General features: G+C 40.5%; 1 protein-coding gene across 1 annotated transcript in view; it reads right to left on the bottom strand.

Moving 5' to 3' along the window:
• Nucleotides 1-21670, bottom strand: part of PRKAR2B (protein kinase cAMP-dependent type II regulatory subunit beta) — an 85077-nt gene extending 63407 nt beyond the window's left edge. The window contains exon 1 of the mRNA XM_050324650.1: nt 21183-21670. Within this exon, the coding sequence (XP_050180607.1) occupies nt 21183-21501 (319 nt within the window). The 5' untranslated portion in view covers nt 21502-21670. The remainder of the gene's footprint in view (nt 1-21182) is intronic.
• Between the last annotated feature and the right edge of the window lie 712 nt (nt 21671-22382).

Here is a 22382-nt window from a genome sequence, read left to right as displayed (position 1 = left end):
GAGTTTGTCCAGGAGCTCCTTGTTCTTGCCTGCAGGCCTCCTGGCCTTTTTACCTGACATTCTCTTTGTTAGGATGCATCACTCCCGAGCTCAGGGGAGGTAATTCTTGAATATTAACCATCTTGAGGGCTTCTCTTCCCTCCAGGGCTTTATTCCATGGCACTCTACCAAACTGATCCCTGAATAGGCCAAAATCTGCTCTGCTGAAGTCCAGGGTATTGAGCTTGCCAAGTACCCTCTTCACTGCCCCAAGGATCTTGAACTCCTCCATTTCATGGTCACTACAGCCCAGGCTGCCCTTGAGCTTCACATGCTCCACCAGCCCCTACATGTTGGTGAGAACAAGGTCCAGCATAGAACCTGTCTTTGTTGGCTTCCTCTATCACTTGAAGAAGTTACCATCAGTGCATTCCAAGAACGTCCTGGGTTGCTTATACTCTGCTGTTTTGTCTCTCCAACAGATATCAGGGTGGTTGAAGTCAGTCCCCCATGCAGATCAGGGTTCCTGAATGTGAGAGCACCCCTATCTGCCCATAGAGGACCTCATGTGCTCAGTCTTCCTGGCCAGGCAGCTGTCACAGATCCCCACTATAATGTCACCTGTCCCTGCCCTCCCTTTATTCTGACCCACGAGCTTTTGGTTGGTTCCTCTTTCACCCCAAGACAGAGCTTCATGCACTACAGATGGTCACTGACATAGAGGGTATCACCCTCCCCTCATCTCTCCTGCCTGTTCTTCCTAAGGAGCCTGTAATCCTTCCATTCCAACACTCCAACCACAGGAGCCCCATCCCACCATGTCTCCATGAGGCCAATAAGATCACAGCCCTGCAGGCACATGCACATCTTATTTATCCTCCTTGCTGTGTGCACTTGCACAGGGACAGCAAAGTTGGGCGCCCAATGAAGGTGCCTCACTGGTTGGAATATTGCCACAAGTTAGTTGGTTATTTAACCTGTCAGAACACAAACCTCGAAAGAGAGGTTAAGAAATCTCTCCCTGTTTATCAGTTAGAGAGATTTAAGCTCTTGTGGATAATTGATGCTGTATGTAATTAATAACACTGAAAACAAAAAGATGAAATGCCTGCCTGATATGCTAGACCAATGACCCAACGCAGGAAAATGGGCTGTCACAGCCCATTACGGGAATCAAACACTGCTCTTTTCCCACCCAAGCAGCTTGTCCAAGATTTGGGGAGCTATTCTTAATTTTTAAATTTATTCTTTCAGACATTAATGTATTGAGCTTTTCTATCTTAAATGTGCACTCTTTTACTGAGCATGTTTCCCCTTAGAAATTCATCCTTCTTATTTGTTTGTGACCAGAACACTTGGTCATTATCTCATTAAAGGTAATCAGTGATCCATATGAGAAGGAAAAAAACCCATATATATATATATAGACAGAGAGTGGAATGGGTTGGGGTGGTTTAGTTTGGTTTTTTAACATGATCAATACACCCCAACACCACTTGCAGCAACATTCTTCCTTGCTAATGCATTACCATCTCCAAGGGATACTCTGCAATAGCTATAGCACAGTTTACAATTGCTACTAAACAATCTGACACGATCTGACACAAAATGCCAGTAGTGCTTTTATCTTCTTACCATCTGTAAATGGCTTCTTTCCACTTGAAATTTCATAAGCTATTTTAAGAATATTGTGGTTATTTGCTTTCTAGCACTGCTGCATAGGCATTTAGATCCATTTCATGTTCTCTCCTGCTTTCTAATTTTGCTGCCTGGAGCATATTTACTAATATATGCATGTTCCCTATCAGAACAGGAGAAAAACCGGTCATTCTGCCAAAACTCTACCAGCAATGCCCAAATCAGTTAGGTGGTGCTTCTCATCTGTAAAAGTGTCCAATTGACATTTATATGACATTATGCTTCAGGTTCACCATCTCTTAAGATGAAGAAAAACTTGGCAGAACCAGTATTTCTGCCAAACTGAAAACTAACAAAGATTTTATAAGAGTGACCTGTTCTGATTTCCTGATAGGCAACAGCTTCCCTTAACTATTACACAACAGTGCTCCAGATGCTTTTTTTTATACCAAAATTTTGGCCTACGTCTTTTGTCTCTTGACAGTACCTGCAAGATACATTTATTACAAAGGAATAACGTTGCAATCTCACTGATGGAAGTGGGTTGGAGAAGATGTCATGGCTGTCAGTATTCTTCTCTGAAGGAGTACACCTTTGTGTGGAGTTTATAATTATCTCATCTATTTTATATGGTTTAACAACGGTGAACATAACTGCTTTTTCTCATACACATTCATACTATCTGTGTTTAATCCAAAGCCTCAAACCTTTTAAGATTCAGGCTTTCCTACTATTTTTCATGTTTTTGTCACTTTGCCATTAGGTTATTACAACAAATCCTACATGGGCAAACACCATTAAAACGTTCTGAAGCAAAGATTTTATACAAAGACTCTGCCTGGTTCCTAGGACTACCTTGGCAGAAATGTGTGGTACAAAGTACCTTGACGGAGAAGTATATGAATATGTATGATCTGCAATCTGCATTGCCTACTTATTCACTTCCTGGTGAAATTTAAGGTTTTGGACTTCACGGGTATTCTAAAGTTTGCATATTTTAAGAACATTACGTACTTAAAGGGAGTTTCTCTTGCATCCATGAGAATTCATTCTCAGCTAGTCAGATCTAAAATAGACAATTTTGTCAGCTTTCAGATTATGAGGCAAAGCACATTTTCCCCACCTGGTTTTAGACAAAGGCTGTGAGATATACCTTATCAGAAAGCACAGTGACCCTAAAAGAAAAAAAAAAAAAAAAAATCCCATGCCCCAAGTGTTATTGCTTGACTAATAAAAATAATGACATAACAAAATGGAACTGATATTGTTTCAGGAAAAAACAAACAAACAAACCACCACCACCAACAACAACAACAACAAAAACACAAAAAACCACACCCAACCAAGCAAAATAAATACAAGCATCTAACTAGAAAAGTCATAACCAAAAAGTGAAGCTCTTAAGGAATATCCTGTCCTCACTCCTAGCACATAATAAAAGCTTGCAGATGATACCAGTGGCAGGATAGCACTTCCTGGACTCTAATGAAATGTCTAACAGTCCACAGGCAGAGCATATCAGCCATTTCCTAGTCCAACATCTCACTGGTTTAACTACAAATAACATACTTCCCACCATTATACAAACTGTCCATTGTCTGGCAGCCAGCAAAACCAGTTAGTGAAATAACACCACAATGAACAAGTCTCAGTGTCCTCCCACCAGCCAGAACACGCCCACCGGGGTCACTTCCCCAAGCTCAGATCCCTTAGGTCTGAGCACAGTTTCTGAGAACAAGTTGGGGATACTTCTGGGTTTTGTTTTTCTGCTTCTAGTTAATGCCTGTACTCTTAGGCTGCAGACCCTGGCAACACCAGCAGCAAAAGCCTGGCCTACCAAAAACTAGTGTAGAGATCTAAGAGTTTGAGCCAAAGATAGAAGAAAGAGGAGAGAAGAGAAAGAAGAGAAAATCAAAAATATTTTACTGCTCACTTCCCACATACATGCAATGGAAGTGACGGCAAGCAGCTGTCAGGGATTACGGTGAAGCTGTTAGCCAAGGCACCCCTCATGATTTGGCCTTTACAGTTCTCAGGGGCAAGTGAACGAAGCACAGCTGGTGCTGGCAGCTGCACTCACTTCAACAGGCCCAAGGTACCACTGCAGTAACTGCTCTCTTTTACTCCTGCAAACAGGCACGACAACAAGAGCCCAGGGAGAGGGTGGGATACGGATTCAACCTTAACAATACAAGCATTTCAGACAGCCAAAACCCCTATCCATATCCACAAGACTACTGATGATGCTCTAACTATAGAGACCCCAGGTGTTGACCTTCATGAATGGCTGTATGAGTCAAGAAAGGGCAGAGAGAAAGCCACCAAAGAACCCCTGGTGACAGTGATACCTAAGCAACTCCACAGGCAGCATCTTGAGTTAGCTGCACACTGGCCTGTTGACATTGCACCAGCAATACAGGTGCTACTGAAAACAGTGAAACTTGCCAGAGTAACTGAAGGACCGCAGATAACAGCAAAAACCTGTCAACGGCATGACTTGCAATAAAACAAATTACTGTTCTCTCTATTGATAAAGAACCATACAAAGGAGCACCACATAGACATATCAACCTGTGAACAAGAGAGCTGAAGAAACTTATGTAAGCAAAGTGCATTATCTACTGTTTTTCTGTTACTCAGAAGGGTATCAACTGAGGATTCCACAAATGGCACCTCCCAGCCATTTGGTACAGCTGGCTGTCATTTTCCCCTGAATTGGGCAAGTGAAGAATGGTGCCAGTTAGGGATAACTACTCTCCAAGCGACCAGGCAGCACCCTTCCTTGGACCCATTGCCTTGTGATATCTAGTTACTGAACAACATGGACCTCATCTCTGTGATCACCACCATCCTGATCCTGAAATTCTCCCTTGAATAGCTAGCTCTCAGTTTTGGAACGTGATGCCCCATTGTCACTATCTCTCTTCTCACAAATGTAGGCACGCAGAACATGTTGCAACTCATAACACAGTATGTTGCACAGCCCAGTTTCTGTCTTGTACTGTCATGATACAACTGTGCCAGTATTTATATGACCATGATCAAACACAGACCCAAGCATGTTACTGTCCCAGTGCCAAGACGCAAACAGCAAATAACATAGCATACAGACGGTATAACGCCTTTGGTTAGGATCTCTTTCCAGGCCTACGCTCATACAAAACTTTTTCTCTTCCACGGTAACAACTCGGAACTTCCCCAGAATATTCCAGGATTATATCCCAGCTACATAGAATGTGTTTAGAGCTCAGTTGCCTAAATTGGTATTGAGATTTTTGTGCCCCAAGGTAAATTTGTCTATAATGATGCCAAATTTTCCCACTTGAGCCCCTTTATATATCTTGGGTTTATTCTCAAAGTGCTTCCTACTGAGTCAGTCCCTGTATCTCAATTACGGAATCTTTGAGGCCAAATAACTCTTTTCTCAAGAGAATGGGGAGGTCAGAGATCCCACTGTGTGAACAGACCTTATGGACAGGTTAACAGGATGTGTCTTTTCCATCCTGAACCAATTGACCCATGCAAGTGAGGTGAGGAATGGCAAAGGAAGCTGTAAATGCCGATTTATTTCAGTACCTTCTGTTGTACTAGTGTGAAACAGAGATTACTGGTAGCACCTGAACAATAGCCCCTGAGAAAGGGGGTGATCAAAGAACAAATACTAAGATCTATCTTCTTTTTCTTATACTGCAGTAGCATTAAAAGCATTCTAAGAGATGATTTAAAGCTCAATGACATTATGTATTTTTGCTCCACTGCTTGTGGATCACATTTAGAAATGTATAGTAATGGCAAGTAGTGGGTTTTCCAGCACTATTCCATTTTGCTCAATAGCTTGGGCAGCATTTGAGATGTTGCATCTGTTGTTAGTAAACTTCAGCATCACAGTCACTTTCACATCCATTTTGTTTTTGCCTGGCTAGGAAAGCTTGAGAACATTGTCCTCACTTCCTTCAGTAACTATCTGTGAGATTCCTACCAGGGGCCAACTTTCCATGACTCTTGATAACAAAACTCTCCAAAAGGCTGATTAGTCATCAGGCAATGAAATAATTCTTGGCATAAAATAACAGTCTTCCAATAGACAGCTTTAAAAAAAAAAAAAGTAATTTTACTAGGGAATCCAAACTGGGAGCACAGTAAGTTACATGTGATAATGACACCACTACCTGAAATACAGCTAAACCCAACCTTAACAAACACATATGGTCATGACCCAAAGATGAGTCTGCTTGACATGTCAGACTAGCAACCCACACCGCTGAAAAAAATATGCTCTATTTTTCAGGTCATGCCATATTACAAAAGCAAGCACTAAAAGCTCTTCTCTTGAAGCGAAGTCAATGTGCAAACAAGCATGCTAAAAAGCAGATAGGGTGCCTGACTCTGACCTAGTGATCTGGATATTCAAATACTCACAAGGACAGAATAGAGTTTCTTCTTCAACTTACTGGAACATGCATGCTTTACATTATACTCTCAGCAGAAACAAAAATAAAATTCCATTTTGTAAATTACATTGCAAACTTCTAGCATTTCTTCCTTGCTTTCTCAAAAAAAAAAAAAACACCCAAACAAACAGCCAAAAACAAAAAAAAAAAAAACCAAAAAAAACAAACAGCCAAAAACAAAAAAACACCAAAACAAACAGACAAAAAAAAAATTCCCAAACAAAACACAGACTGCTTCAGAATGTTTCTGAAATTAAAGGACACTCAATTTCATAAATTTAGGATAAACGTTTTCAGCATCCACATTAGGTTACAACATCCACATTAGGTTACAACTTAAGATGAGGAGTACTCCTGATGACTTTTCTTTTGAAAATTATTTTGGACAAGAAAAAAATAATTCTACTTTTTGTGCTAATAGCGGATTTAGAAAAACCCATAAGGGTACAAACAAGAACAACATTATTTAAAAAACAAACAGACAAACATACAAAAACCCCACAGGACAAGAAATGTATTCATCCTTTATAGGCTGGGTCTACATGACCTTTATGTTGAGTGTGTTTAGTGTGACCAGAAGAGCACAGAGGTAGCACAGGATTCTGTAACAGTTCTATGGCAAGAGTCCATATTAATAGCCACAAGCTGCCTTTGGTATAAACAACTTGGTAAATGACAGGATGAGTGAGGAACATCAAGCAACACAATCTCTTCAGTGTGCAGACAAGACAGTTCTGCACTTCCTTCTTGTGAGGCTGGGCTGGTGGCAGCCTGCTCTGGCTGAGAAGGGCTGGCTGTTGGGGATGCAGCTACCCAAGGCCATCTCCAGCATGTTCCACTCCCTACAACAGCCCGTCCCTTTCGGGGCAGCTGCTGGCCAGGCAAACAGCTTTGCCTTTTCCTGCTCCCTCAGGCTCATAGAGCTTCCATCCCCATTGTGCCCTGTATTTGGGGGATATGCTTCTCTTTCCATTAGAGCACAATGCTGTAGTTACCAACAACCTCCCCAGCACTCTCATATGAGAAAACCTGTGAGAAGTCAAGCTGGCTCAGATACAACCTACGAAGGACAACAGCAAAATTCACTAAAGCTCTCTAGGGTTTGGTACGCTTTTAAGGGCAATCTTCATAGCCTAAACAAACCACATAGGTTTTCTCCATTTACAAGCACTTTGCTGATTGCTCAGGTATTCCTGCACATTTCAGTCAAAAATAAATCTATTATTTTCTACAGTTGGCCAGAAAAAGATAAGGCATCAGACAAAAACTTCTTAAACTTTAGCATCAGATGGGCCCTGGGCTCTAAATACCAGAGTATTGTAGGCAAGCACTGCTATATGACCCCTTACAACCCTTCACACATATACTGCTACAAGGCCCCTGAAAGTTGGGGGTGGCAAGTATTCCATGTTGCTACCTTACAGGCACCAGTGCAAATGACTCAAAGGCACAGAGCAAGTCTGTGACACAAATGGAGATTTAACCTAAATTGCCTTAACTCTCAGAGCCCTACTTTTAATGCTGGATCATTCTTCTCCCTTAAAGGATGCTTATCAAGGGATGAGATTAGAATAGACCAAACTTTAGCCTTCAGTCCAAATTCCTTTGTCTTGTGAATTTCATCTAGATCCACAGAGTATTAAAATACATTTTTTTCCCCCTACAATTTTTAAGTACCTCTTATCACTGCTAGGATATGGGAAAAGTTACCTTCAGTTACTACCACACTACATACACTCATTTAAAAATGTTTTTATCAGTAATTTGACAAACAACAAGAGCTTCATCAGGCCAGTCTATGAAAAATAGACAAGTATGTATTTTCTAAAGCATATACTTTCATAAGCCCCATGGGTGTTCCTGTATCATGACCTTAAAATTTCTACAAGTATTACAGATGAACAGCATCCAGTTTTACCATGCCAGTAATTCTGATTAACATGCCTCTTTCATTCGCTTTGCAGATGCAGTGCAAAATTCTCCTTTTTGCTTTTAAAACAAGAAGTTCTTAGAAATCAAACCACTTCCATAAAATGTTACTGATAGAAAACAGTAAATAATAGTAATTTAATTTAGATTTAATTTAGATATCAAAACTACTGATCACCAAAAATTATTTTTTTAAACTACGATTAAACTTTCAATACAAACAGAAAAAGGTAAGAGTTTTGTTTCATCTCACAATCTCACTGCAATTTGTGTTAAATTTCCAATTACACACTACAAAACCTGAACCTTCTTTTCCACCTCCTTAAGTACAATCAGTTATATGCTTTTGATCCTCGCTCTGGTAACACAGAATACCACATCAAACAACAACTGCACGAAGAGAAGTTATCCTTAGAAAACACTGCAATTGTTGAATCTCTAATATACAGTTTGTGCAGGAAAAGCTAGTTTTATGGAAAAACCCCAAAACTTTGCTACCTAAAATGTACTCCATTAAAAACTCATACACCAAGATGAAAGCTGAGTTCATCCCTTTGTCTAAGAGGGTAGTTCTACAGCTCTATAAATTGTTTTGTCCTGGAATGCTGAACATAAGTTAAACAATGTCAGTTTTTAGCCAGAAGTAACCATAAAGTAAGGTTTCCAGAATTAATGTATAAATCATATTGGCTCTTGCCTTTACATTTTTGAAACAGCACACGTGTTTATATTCTGACCTTTGTACATTTTCCAGATGAAAACAAAACAAAAAATCAAATTAATACTTTTAGGCAATAACCAGGCTCCTGTTACTTTCTGAGTGACAGTCAGTCAGGTAACTGCCCTAAGCGGTACAGCAATTATGTTTCTGTTCTCAATACTTAGGAAGAAGGAGTGTGCTTCCACTGAAGCTGACCTGTGAATTTTAAATTGGTTTCAGCATAAACCATTCAAACACTGGAAACAAGAAAAGGTAATTTAATTTTGCAAGTGATAAAGTGATATATCAATTTCTTAAGGAAAAAAAAAAAACCCAAAAAAAACACCACAAACACTAAAACCAAATCCCCACAACAACAACAAAACACAAACCAACTGAACTTGCTGAACAATTTTCATCTGAATTTAACAATGAGGAAAGCCTTCAAGGAAAGAACTTTCCATTAATTCGTCAAAACCAGCAGCTGATAAACTAGTAGCTACCATGAAGGAAAGGTCGCCTAAATTTGGTCTTGGCCTGCCTCACGTGTCCTGCCAGGTGGCCAGTACACTCCCAACATCAGTACCAGGGGGCTCTGACCAGGCTCAGGTGCTGCCCCTACCTGCACTGTGTGCACCTTTACTAACCTGCTTCTTCCCGAAGACTAAACACTGCAAGGGTATTTTACACCCTCCGTGCCACACTGCTACACCATACACCATGCTCCTCCAGGCCACCAAACATGGGTTAGTTTGTTTTCACCCCAGCTGAACTGAACCTGTACCAACCAACCAAAGTGCTATAATAACTCCAGACTATGATTTTGACACCATGATTTAAAGAAAGAATAAAGGCACGTGCCAGTTTGTATGTTCAGGGGTGTGTAGTCAGTTTTATTAGTTCTTCCCAAGCAACTCTGTAACAGCTTCAGCAAATAGAACATCCAAACAGGATGGAGGACCTTGCATTAAATGTTGAAGGTGAGACAGATTGCAACTTACAGACCACAGCCACAAAAAAATTCTTCCTCAGAATTTATACACATCTTAGAAAGCACAGAAAACTTTGGTCTCGTAAGCAGAACAAAAATAGTTTTGCTCAATGGTTGAATTTCCCCATGACAGTGAAATGATGCCCTGCTTGTAACCTTGCCAGTAGGGGCCTCTAGCAGTGCCCACTGGGACAGTTCCCTCCTGAGGGGTGGGACCACAGGATCAGCTCCCAAAAAAGGGACCTTGGGTCCGTCACCTCTGAGCCAGAAGAGGTAACAAATGGCCTGCTTTACTCAGGAGAAGTACTATTAGGGTCCTTAACCTGTAGGATTCAAGCACATCCCTTTTTGAAGCTCATTTGCATGCTTTGTTTTGATTCTGTCAAGGATTCAGACGCTATAGTGGCAGAATTCTTCAAGAGTTAGACATTTTTCTAACATAAAAAAGCATATTTCAGAAAGCATCCAATGAGGTACAGGCTGATATCAAGATCACTACAGTGATCTGGATCCAAGAGTACTTGTCTCCTCTTCTGAAAGGCCTGTACATGCACCTTACATCAGCTCACTCCCAGAGGGTCTCACGTTATCTGGTGTTACAGCTATAAAGACAGTGAATGTCATGCTAGAATTGTAAATATCAACCTGCCTCCTTTCAATTAAGAAGCGTGATCACATACACTTTGGTGATTCATCTTCCATTACTGTCAAACAGAACTGCAAATAATACTTTATCTCAAAACAAGGGAAACGGATGTTAGCCCCTGGTAGAGCTTCCGGATAAAGAACCTTCTTAATTTCATAAATTGCAAAAAAGGAAAGCAAAAGAAGGAAAACAAAACACTTGATACCCTTTTAACAGCAACAAAAGGTGAAAAACAGAAATGCTGCTACTGCCTTTTACTGTCTCTTACTACCAGTTTTTTCTTTTGTTGTTTGCTGTTGGTTTGTTGGGTTTTTTTAATCCAGTGCATGAGAAAGACCCTTCAGGGAAAAAAAAAAAAAAAAAGAAAAAAAGAAAAAAAAGACACAGATGGAAGAAGTTGTCACTCACTGCTGTACTTTGGTGCTCCATATAACTTCCCCAGGAAAACTTTCTCTTTGCTGAAAACGGTTCAATGACATTCAACTTTGGCAGTAGCACCAAACTCAGGTCTTTCTAGCAATATTTACAGAAGTTCTCATTGAGAAACTCCCAAAACTCCCCAAAAACAAAGTCTGAGAAGAGGACAAACACCTACACATTTGCATGGAAAACACAACTTTCTCTCACAAGCTCCAACTGTTCTTTGATTAGATTTCCCAAGATCCCAAGACTTCCCAGTCAATAATTTAAAGCATGGACCTAAAGCATTGCATGACGTTGTTCCTCCTCTTTTTTCAACTTCTTTTGAGCCCATAACCTGAAATAATTACAGACAAGCCATGTTCATATGACAATATATTCCAGATAAACAGCAAACAAGAGCACACTTAAATCAATTCCATTTCATTCCTGATTCCAAGAAGGCAAAACCAGAAGAGCAAATTACTTCTTTTTGCAAGGTGGATAATGGAAATGAATCTACCTCTACTCCCACGTCTATTGCCAGCAGCAGCTACATTCCAACAGAAGGGCAAAACTGACAGATTAGCAAGGGAGACACACAGAAAAATACTGCAGATAAATTTTTAACAAGAAGGGAATTTAGTAATATCTAGGAATAAATAACCATCTATCTTCTTTCAAACAATTTTTTATATGTGCATTAGCCATTAAATAATATTTCCTGTAGGCTGAAGCAACAGGAAGGAAGGCAGGCTGTTAACTTTATATTTAAACTACCTCACAGATGCTTCAATATTGTAGTGGTGAAAGGTATATCAAAGTTTCTCATGTTTAGAGTACCTATTAAAAACCAACAGAGAGAGATAAATTATCAGCTAAAAGATGGCTTTTAGAGAAAGATTCCTGAACATTACTCAATGGTATTGAACGAAATGGCTGGAAATTAAAAACACTATGCATTCAAAACAGGAAAATAAAAGCCCCAAAACTAGAACTAAAGCCAAAATGATGACTGGGTCTAGTACTAAAGAGACTCCTGAAGAAACAGATCGATAAAGCTACTGGATCCTAACTCCTTGATTTTAGCAGAAATTAGGTGTGACGGGGGGGCGGGGGGGGGGAGGGAATTAAACCTGTCCCTCTAATGTTTAATAGAATCAGTTATTGAGAACAGGCATTTTTCAAAACTGATTCATGATGAAAACACGGTTTTATTACAGTGGTAGAAAACACTGTATTTGAAGTCTTAAGAAAATTTTAACATATGTCTATAGCGCACAACTATTTCTGACTGCAAGTGTGATGGGTATCACAAACGTTGTTTTGGAAGAGAACAAGAAATCTCAGGAAAATTCCAGCCCTCCTTTAGACAAAGTTTTTGTCATATTAACCACTGTTAATACAGGATGGGTATTTAAACACACTTAGCAGCTTTTAGACATTCATTTCCAAAACCTTAAATAGTAAAATTTCTTGATCAACACCTATTTCGAGGACTAATACTAATCTGCATTTGTTAGCAAAGGCAATTACTGGCTCAGTGATGGAGTTAAGCATCAACAAAAAGTGTTAACAGCTTCAGAGAGAGGATCTAAAAGGGAACAAGCTCAGCAGTAAAAGTGATGTGAAACAAATTAGGACCAGATCAGTGTAGTGACAGTACATACTCATTTTTGAGGTCATCCAAAAAAGACCACAACAATGCTATCATGGACAACATGAGTTCAAGTTTATTCAAACCCTGCAACACTTACCAGTGTCTTTTAACTCATGGAAATGGATTTTGGTTTTGTTTGTTTGGTTTTTTTATTTACAAATCTATCACTAAAATCAGAATGGGAAAATACACCAAGCCTTTCAGTCTGTGCTCACGGGCTAGCAAGCCTGGATGCTTACACTTGGTTCCAGCTTGTATTCATCCCAACACTGAGGATTCTGCACATCTTATTTATAGTCTACACTGATCCTTTCCAAGGAATATTTTCTTTCCAGTGTTGGGCAAGGATTTCTTTTCTTCTTGTCTGGTATGTTTTACAATAGACATGACTGCTAGAAAGTTACAACATGAAAATACTATCCCTATTTATAAAAAAAAATTGATATCTGCATCACAGGGATTCAGAAGTGGCTGATGCTGTTATAAAAATCTTTATACAAGCAGGATGGTATCTGCAATGACTGAGCAGGAAAGATCATGTTACTTCTCTTCCCTTCAAAATCTATTTTATACGGCAATTTTCTAGTCCCTCCATTAAGGAAGTCTTCGTAATATTTACTAATTGGTCCTTTTAGCCCAGCTTTACAAAAACCATTTTAGTCACGTAACTGGAACAGTACGTGTAAGAAAGCTGTTCTCATTATGAGCCTTTACCTGCTCAAGCTCTCAGCTTCAAATTCTTACTCAGATGATTTTTTTCTTAACATCATTAAGCAGAGCAATTTAAGAGTCAAAGACACAAGCGAAAAACACTTTCTGCTGTTACAGAATGTTTTTTACCACTCTACCTCCCATTTTTTTTTATTGTTCCATTCCTTATAATTTTATCATTTTATCTGTGGTCTACAAATTACTTTTCTGAGCAACAATGCTAAAAGGATGCCTTTTATGGAAAAGATGGCAAACTGCCATATGGCTGTTGAGTTCACTCTGTGGATGCCTTGTGCCTACAACCTGCATTTTACTCCCAAGCATTTCAGACACTCTTGCCTGTCTCTATCTCCCTTCACTTCAGATCATCCACATTTTTTCTGTGACAAGGTATCCTTTAAAATGCTGAATAAGGCACTGGACATTTGATTAATATCATCTTTTTGATGTAACCCCAAAACTCTATGTCTCCTGGGTTACTTGCTGCATCAATTTAAATCTGGATTCATGTATTTCATTGCCTAGAGACTGCAAATAGAAATTCTCTGTGATTACTTCTGCTATTTTTATCACCAAATGCACAAAAACTTGAAACAGAGCTCTTCAAATATTTAAATGAAAACCCAAATTGACAAACATGATGCTTTTCTTCAAGGAAAAATGTAATACCAGTCAATTAGAAAAGTAAAAAATGAAGAGAAAACAAAGGGACACAAAGCCAAATTTCATCCTTCTCAACAACTTTTGTTTAGCGCTATGAATGAAAACTGATCTACAGACCAAAAAATGTATTCAATGAAGATTAAATAATTTAAAAACAAACAAACAAACAAACAAACAAAACTCAAAAAAACCCACAAGAAACCAACAAAAAAAAACCCCAAGTTTGTAATTACTTGTCAGGATCAAAATTCACAGTAAGAACATCCTGTTCAGTTCCATGCAGTAAACAGGTTATCTCTCATTCCTACTCAGCACGTGAAAGGGTTAGAAAGAGTTCCCTGGAAGGTTTTCAGTATAAAAAGCTATATATAAAGCTATCTAGAGTTATCTGTATCAACACCCTATGTCCCAAAGAAAAAGGGAAAATAATTATGTATTTCCTTTAGAATTCTCGTAAGACTGCTTTCAAACAATGCCATAACTGATGGATGTGTATGGTAATATCTATTTACACATGAATATATTTCTTTTAACACGGTTATCTGGCATGTACTAACTTTCACATATTTATATGGACTTCATCTTTTATGCATCCACATCGATATACCAACGTACAATATAAAAAGACTATGTGATAATTGTATCAACCCTAGTAAGATCACCTCTTCTTCTCCTAATTCATGTATGTCAAGACCTATTCCATCAGCAGAGAACACTGAGCCATTTTAAATGGTTCTTTTTCTCAAACTCTTCTCTCTCCTTCATTCACTTTTTAAAAATCACTCACCTTTTTAAAGCACAGAGCTTCTGTATAATTACACTCACTTGCAACTCATAATAGGAGCTCAAACCTGGAATGGGAATAGTTTCTCTACAGCATGACTTTAAAGCATTTCCATTAAAATAACAGTTGATGAATAACCATTGTAATTTGTACTAAGCACTAAAGAAAGGGACATTTCACCATGTTTGTTATGCACTGTTCAATATTTAATTTTTCCATCAACACTAAAACCATCTTAACTCTCTATGAAGACTGCAGCTGCACCCACATGCCTATCAGCTTTCTTGATGATGACCACTACTGTTATTTTTTGAAATAGAAAATGGTTAAAATACAGTCTGGATTCTCCATGAAAAACTTGAGTTGAAACTTTCACTAGAACACAAGTGTTACAAGGCTCCAGACATGGTAATATCGCAGGCAACCATGTCAAAACATTTAAAATATCTCTCAGCATCAGATGACCATCTTCACATCTGTACAATACACTGATCACTACTTTTAGTTAAGTTGGCATTTATGTTCTTCTGAAATACACCTGTAAGCCAAACAGAACTTCAATAGAAAATTCAGGACACAAATTTGGGATCTCCTCTACATGAGGAGAGCAGGGTAGAGAAAACAAGAACAGAGAATTTATTGTGTTCTCTCTGTCACATGTGCTGTCTATTCTTTTACCTTTCTCCCCTTACTTCACTTCTGCCTCTCCTTCCTCTTACTTTTACCTTTGCACTTTCCTTACCACACACTGAGTCCTATTCCACCTCTGTGTCCTCCTTCCACCCTGCCTTCTTGTTTCTTTCATAACTGTTCCAACACACGAAATTTCCCAATCTAGAGGTCATCTTTGATACTGGAATACCAGAAGCAGAGCAGCAGCCCGTACCTTGAGTAATCTGTACCTTGTGACCTAAATGTGTGATTTCCAAACCATATGTTCCAGATTTACAGGAGCAGCTAAGGCCAGTAAGTCTGCAGAGATTTGACTATTTAAGGTAGATTTCCCTCAGATGAGGGAACTGGACAGAACTAATGAACATAATGAAATATTTTTGCATAACAGATTTAGGATAAACCCCAACTTATATATGCATTAAACCAAGCTTAACTTCCTGACAGATGCATGAGGTACCTCTGTTCAAGTTACAAGCACTAGGCCATTATGTTGTAGGAGTACATTTTAAAAAACAGGCCCTTTCTTAATGTCCAGAGATGTATCTTTATTCTGTTCACTAAGCAGGGAAAAAAAAAATAATTGCCTTTCCAATCATGCAAATGCATAAACAGGAGTAAACACAAGGAACAAAGAATGCAAGGTTTCTTTGGGAAACTGAACCAAAGTCAGCAAGTGACACAATAGTCCTAGAGCATTCCTGAGTAAGGCAGTTTTCCTTTAAAACAGACACAATACATGCAAGAAACCAAGTGTTGGTGTGCAAATGTTAACACTGACACTGTTTATACCTTATAATTCGTAATGCAATCATTACAAACCCATGCCAAAAATTTTTCTCCCTATGCTTACTGAATTAATGCTTTTTCCAAGCTGAACAGTCAGCCAAAACCAGTTTCAAGTTGTTTCTTTACAGAAAAAGAAGCTGGAGACAAATTCAAATATTTTTGGTATCGTTCTACTACTTTTCTGTCCTCAGGTCTTTGGAATTTTCTCCTGCTTCTCTTCAATACACAAACTTTAACAAAGTATTAGAGATCAGAGACACCTTCACTTATGCATGCTTTCCTATGAGCAGGTATGCCCAAATACTTTTGAGTGGAGGCTGCTATCATTTCAACTAAACTATTAATACAAACATACCTTTGTTAGCAAAAGTATGCTTTTCATCTACAATCACAAATATATGCATGTCTGAGAGGGAAACATACTCCTTACTACAAAAACTACCAAATGCTATGTATTACAAGTTCATGTTTCTAGTTGCTTATAATTTTGTCAAACTAAATTTTTGGACTACAAATCTCTTAATCTGAATAAAACACCTGTATCAGATTAAGGGATTAAAAAAACCCCACAAACAACTGCCAATTTGCTCAGGTTTACTTTCTAAAATAACTGTTAGCAGAAAGAAAATATTTTAGTTTGCTCCTGTCAAAAGTACTGGAAACCTTTATTTCAAAAAGCTGCGTTATTCTGAGAATTTACAACAAGCACTGAAAGCTTTGTGGTTCTGTGCCTCTGTACACTACTGAAGAGCAGCGAGTAGCCAACCCCTGACCACCAAGGCCCACCGCACCAGCAAGACACCCATTCATGCAGCTGGAATTCTTCGCCCTTCCAGAAGCTGCCTTCTTCCCAAACACCCGTCCTGAACGGTCTCTTTACCACGTTACGCTCTGGATGACAGCAGGCATAGTCTGTAAAAGGCTAAGAAGATACAGCCCAAAGCCTTGCCAAGGAGTGCACCAACAATGCCGGGCTCACACACTCGCGAGGGACTTGCCTGTGGTTGGAAATTTGTCTCTCCTAAATTGCATCCATAGTAAGGCTGCTCCGACCTGGGTCCAATTAGGCTTGTCCTTATAACCATACAAATAATGCTTTACTTCTTTCTGTATATCAAAAGAGTGACTGTAAAAATTATTAAAACTTCATTTCTAAAGGTGGCTAGGCACATCATAAATAGTGATGCTTTCAGCCACCACTCATCATAACCCAGATTTTAATTTGAATATACACATTTTTAAGAAATTCATGTTTTTCTATATGGTCCCTGATTTAATGATATCATTCTACAACCCATACATATATTTACATTTCCCCCTTGCACTTCTTTATCCCTTCCACTGCTCTAATCTACCCATTATCTACACATTACAGACCTACAGGAAAGTTACAAACTAATCAGAGCTTTCTGGTTTTCCTTAATTGCAGGAAGAAAATTGTAAATTAGCTTAACTGTACTGGTGAAGTACCATTTATCATCACAAAGCTGGCATGAATGTGGTTGTGTGCAGAGTTTTCTCTGATGCTCTGGTTGCTACAATTTACCTATTATTTCAAAATTTCTGTGAACAGTACATAGGTAAAGCAATTCCAACTGAATAAAGGAACTAAAACAAAGGCACACCTTCAAAATTGGTATTGTAAGCTAGAATATATATTTTTACCTAAGCAGTGATTTCACATCATTTAGGCACAAAAAGTGGGTTAAAGCAAGATACATACTTGCATTTTCTAGTTCAGGTTTTCAAAGAAGCAACTCAAAGCAACCAACACACCAACAGAAGCACACGGGGGAGGAGAGGGACAGCTGTAGTATTTTCCTGTTAAAATACACCACTATCTGAGAAAAGACGCCAAAACAAACCGAAGTAAAACAAAACAAAATAAAAATAAACACAAGCTATTGTGATGCCAAATGGTACATAAAGCACGGCAATTTTTGAGTTTAAATTAAGCTGTTACCTCTAAAAACTCCTCTGCTAATTCATATTAAGGCAAGATGAAATACGAATTTTTAGCTATGGCAAATACTTTAAAACAGCTGCTGCAAAAGTCATGGGTTATTACTCATCAGAATAAGTCTCAAACCAACATGTAAATTGTAATGTCAAAAGTATAGTCCTTGTAAAAGAACAAATGTTTTACTGAGCATTTTCGAATTTTGCAGACACAGTATATAATAAATCTTAAATATGCACTTCAAACCTGCAAAAAGTTAGATGGATGTTCTAAAAAGGGGCCCATTTTTATGTATATTTCTGTCCTATCCAATTTAGTAATTGTTATTAGTATTAGTAGGAATTAGTTATTGTCACTGATTAATAGTAATACACCCACGTAGGACAATTAAATATATATTTTTAAAAACTAACCAACAAACAAATCAACTAGAGACCTAAAAAGCATTCCCAAATTAAACAGTGTATTTTAAAGGGGATAATCTAAATGCTCTGAACCTAAAGAATGTAATTTCAGAGGTCACCTTAATGCCAGGTGCCAATTCAAAATTATGACACCAATACAACAAAGCTCTGCCTCCAGACAAGGTAATTGCTTCTACCTTTATGTGATTGTCTGCAAGTGATGTAAAGGACGCAGCAGAGACCCAAACAGAGTTTAATTCAAAGTTCACATATGACTCTTAATCCCAAGTACAGCTTTTTTTTCTTTTTCACACAGCTTATGCCTCAGCTCATCATTTCTGAAACAGGATAATGCTGATGTAACTTCCACAATACATTTCAAGGACAAAACTAATACTGACAAAGAGTTCAACTGCAGGGCTTGTAGGTATTTAGAAACATTTGTTGAGGGGGAAAAAAAAAAAGGATGGAGACGAGCATTTACATGAGCTCTCACCAACATTCTGTTTGAATTAATCAAGGAATACTCTCAGTCTGACATTTCAAGTGTACTGATTTAGCAAAGAAAAGATACCACCACCAGGTCTGAGCTCCTTCCCAAAGGTTTTCAATTTACATTTGCTCATCAACTTTTCCAATTTGTTGTCCTCTCCTAAGAAAGCAGTATGCAAACAGGACAAATTGACAGTACAGAAGCAGTTTGATTATTCATAAAGGCAAAACAAAAAAAAAACAATCCCCCAAAACTTAAGTTCAAGAATTGTTACTTAGAGAAACGGAGAGAAAAAGAATAAAAGAAATATGTTTTTAAATTGGTATTTAAACATATTAAAAATTATTTGAGTACAAGCCTTTATGCTCTCAGTTATTAACAAAAGACTTAGTGGATGCATTGCTATTTTACCTTAGAAGAATATATTCAGGGAAGACATAAAATCTGAATTTGAAATACACACTTCTGCACAATACACACATACAGAAGCACACCATTAGTAATCATTTCCTGTAACTTACTCATTATTAACATTCCATGTGGTTTCACAAATATTTCTTTTTTTTTGTTACTTTTAATCAATAACTATTTAAACTGACAGAAATTACAAGCCATAATACAATTAAACTTTCAAAACATACCAAAAATGAGATCTTTTAAAGGGTTTTTGTCAAATAATAAATCAACTAGTTAAACTAAGAGATTCTAACATGTCCCTTAATGAGAATATTGACAATAATGGCTTTCCCTCTTCACAGTCTCAACAAGAAGACTACCAAGAGAATCATGACTATAGGTATTCATTAGCAAGCTTCTTAAAGCACCCTGTAAAGTTTTACATATGTAACACATACATGCTAATAAATTAAGGTACATTTACGCACTTCCCTCCATAAAACATTCCAGTTCTCCATTTACCAATGAGTCTGTTTAGTATAATCATAAAAAAAAAGTCTGAAACCAAGGCCCTGTGTTAGTGAATTAAGATAATTTTGTTCTTCCCCATTATCACTGTTTCAGTTATCAAAGACAGCAAATTTTCAGATTTTTACTAATCTCACGTAATCAGCATTAGAGTTTAAAATTACCCCATAAATCTGCAGAATCTGATTGACAGATTCAAATTCTCATTAAATACACATGGCAGAGCTGCAAATGATGAAGATGAAAAGAATGGTGACTATCTGAAGGTGTAACATGAAGCATTTTGAAAACTTACCTAGTTCTTAAACACCTATTTGTTTATCTACATTTCCTGGTAAAACGCACAGAAGACATAATTTTAAAACTGCACTGATATTCAACTACTAAACATCTCACTTCTGTACTCTGCTAAGTAAATCTACCTTCAGCATGACCCGGAGGGATGAATGCTTTGATGAGATTCACTTCAATTTCAAGATATTCTAAAAAAAAAAAAAAATGCTCGGACGCTGCCTCTTCTCTTAATGACTGGCCTCAGTATCCAGCGGTACTGACTGACCCTTCAGTGAGTCTGCTCGTGACAGAAAGATGAAGCACTACACACCCTTCAGAGACAGCTACGACCCGTCCCATAACCCACAGCAGCCGATGGATCGACACAGCCTCTAAATAAAGCATGCCAGCCACACAAAGATAAGGTGTCGTTAGCTGCGTGCAGAGAGGTGTTACCCTCAAACACAAAGATACTGCTGTCACAACCACGCTTGCTCCACAGGCCCTTCTACATGCAGAATATTTCACCCTGGCTCTCAGGAAGAAATTGTGGTTTAAATTGTGCTCTGCTTTTAAAAACACATATAAGTACGCCTACGTAAAATGCTTAATCAAGCGCGTGAAAACAGTAACATGACCATGAGAGGTGTTTTCTAAAGCAGAGATACCACCGCGCTAAATACAGAACGCAGATTTGCTCTATCTTGCTCTTTAAAAAAAGGAAATACAGAGATCTTTGTTAGGGCTGTCACAGGCTCATGCACTCTAAGACACTCCGCAGGTGATACCTGTGTGCCCAGTATCCAGCACCGCCGAACAGCAGGGGGAAGCCCGGGAGGTTAAAGTTTGCCGCGGGATACGGGAAACCTCCCGCGGGCTCCGCCGTTTGGCGTCAGCGCGGGCGGGAGGTGCCGGCGGTGCCGCCGCTGCCCCTGCCCGCTCACCGAGCCCACCCCCGCACGGCCGCGGGGCTGGGGCTGCCCGGGAGCCGCTCCCGCCGCAGCGAGCCCATGGCCGGGACCCGCTTCCCTGCCCGGCCGCGCACCTGAGCCCGGGGGCTGCGGGAGCCCCCCCGTCCTCCCACCCCGCGGGCCCGGCGAGGCGGGGGAGCCTTACCCGGGAACTGCTGCGGCGGCGGCGGCGGCGGCGGCTGCTCGTCCTCGCCGCTCTCGGAGTCGGTCTGCATGGGCTCCTCGGCGAAGTTGACCCCGCGGGCGTCGGGGGGGCCCCGGCGCTGGCTGCCCCTGTCATGGCCGGTGCCCGCCTTGCGGCCGCTCGGCTCCTTCTCCGCCGCCTTGGCCGCCGCCGCCTCCTCCTTGAGGCGCCCGAAGTACTGGAGGGCGAACTCCAGCAGGTCCCCGGGCTGGCTCCGCAGCACCTCTACCGTGAAGCCCTGCAGCAGCTCCGTCAGCCCCGCCGGGATGGAGATGCTCATGCCGGGGCCGGCCGGGGGGGCGCAGCCCGGCCGGGAAGGGGGAGGGAGAGGGGAAGGGGAGAGGAGAAGGAGGAGGAGGAGGAGAAGGGAGGGAGAGCCGGGGGTCGGCGGCCCGGGGACGAGGCGCGCCCGGCGGATCGCCCGTGGGCAGCGGGAAGGGGCGGGCGGCGGCGGCGCAGGTGGGAGCGGGCGGGGGGCGGACCCGCGGGGGGCAGCGGCTCTCGCAGCCTCGGCGGCGGCGGCGCCTCCTCCCCCCGCGCCGGGGGAACCCGCGCACATGTGACCCGGGAAACCATGACAACCTCCCGCCGGGGACTGCGGCCGCCGCGCCCCGCCCGCGCCGCCGCGGGGAGCCGGGCCCGCCGCACCGACCCACGGCGGGCAGGGCAGGGAGGGCAGGGCGGCCGCCGGCATCTCCGCACCCCCGCCATGACCTCCCGGCACCCCGGGCTCTGGGCGCCTTCTCCCTGCGGGGAGGTCTAGGCATCCAGGGATTCCTGATGAGCGGACGTGTCCCCGCTCAGGGAAGGACCGCAGTACATGTAGCGTTTCATAGCTGGCTCCTGCTCTGCTTTTTCATAGCCATGCACCACCTTAAAGCTATTCTCCACATCATTCATATGCATAGATGTGCTGTCTATTTATGTTCGTCTATAGATGAATTGAGGGGTGATGTGCTAGCAAACTCATCCTGTTTGTCAGCTGGTTGTCTAAGGTCCATGAAAAATTTAGATGGAGAAAGAAACAATTGTTAGAAAAGGGGGGGAAAAGTCCAATTTAAACACCGCCGAATACCAATACTCAGCATAAACACCCTTCCAAGCCACGCTGCAGAAACTACTTAGCACAGCGGTAAGTGGGTGCTGCTTGTCATCACCAGG

The sequence above is a fragment of the Myiozetetes cayanensis genome, unplaced genomic scaffold, assembly GCF_022539395.1.
Source record: "Myiozetetes cayanensis isolate MyiCay16 unplaced genomic scaffold, myiCay2020 scf3, whole genome shotgun sequence".
Taxonomy (NCBI): domain Eukaryota; kingdom Metazoa; phylum Chordata; class Aves; order Passeriformes; family Tyrannidae; genus Myiozetetes; species Myiozetetes cayanensis.
The sequence above is the reverse complement of the archived record's forward strand: the minus strand, read 5'-3'. Positions and strand labels throughout refer to the sequence as shown.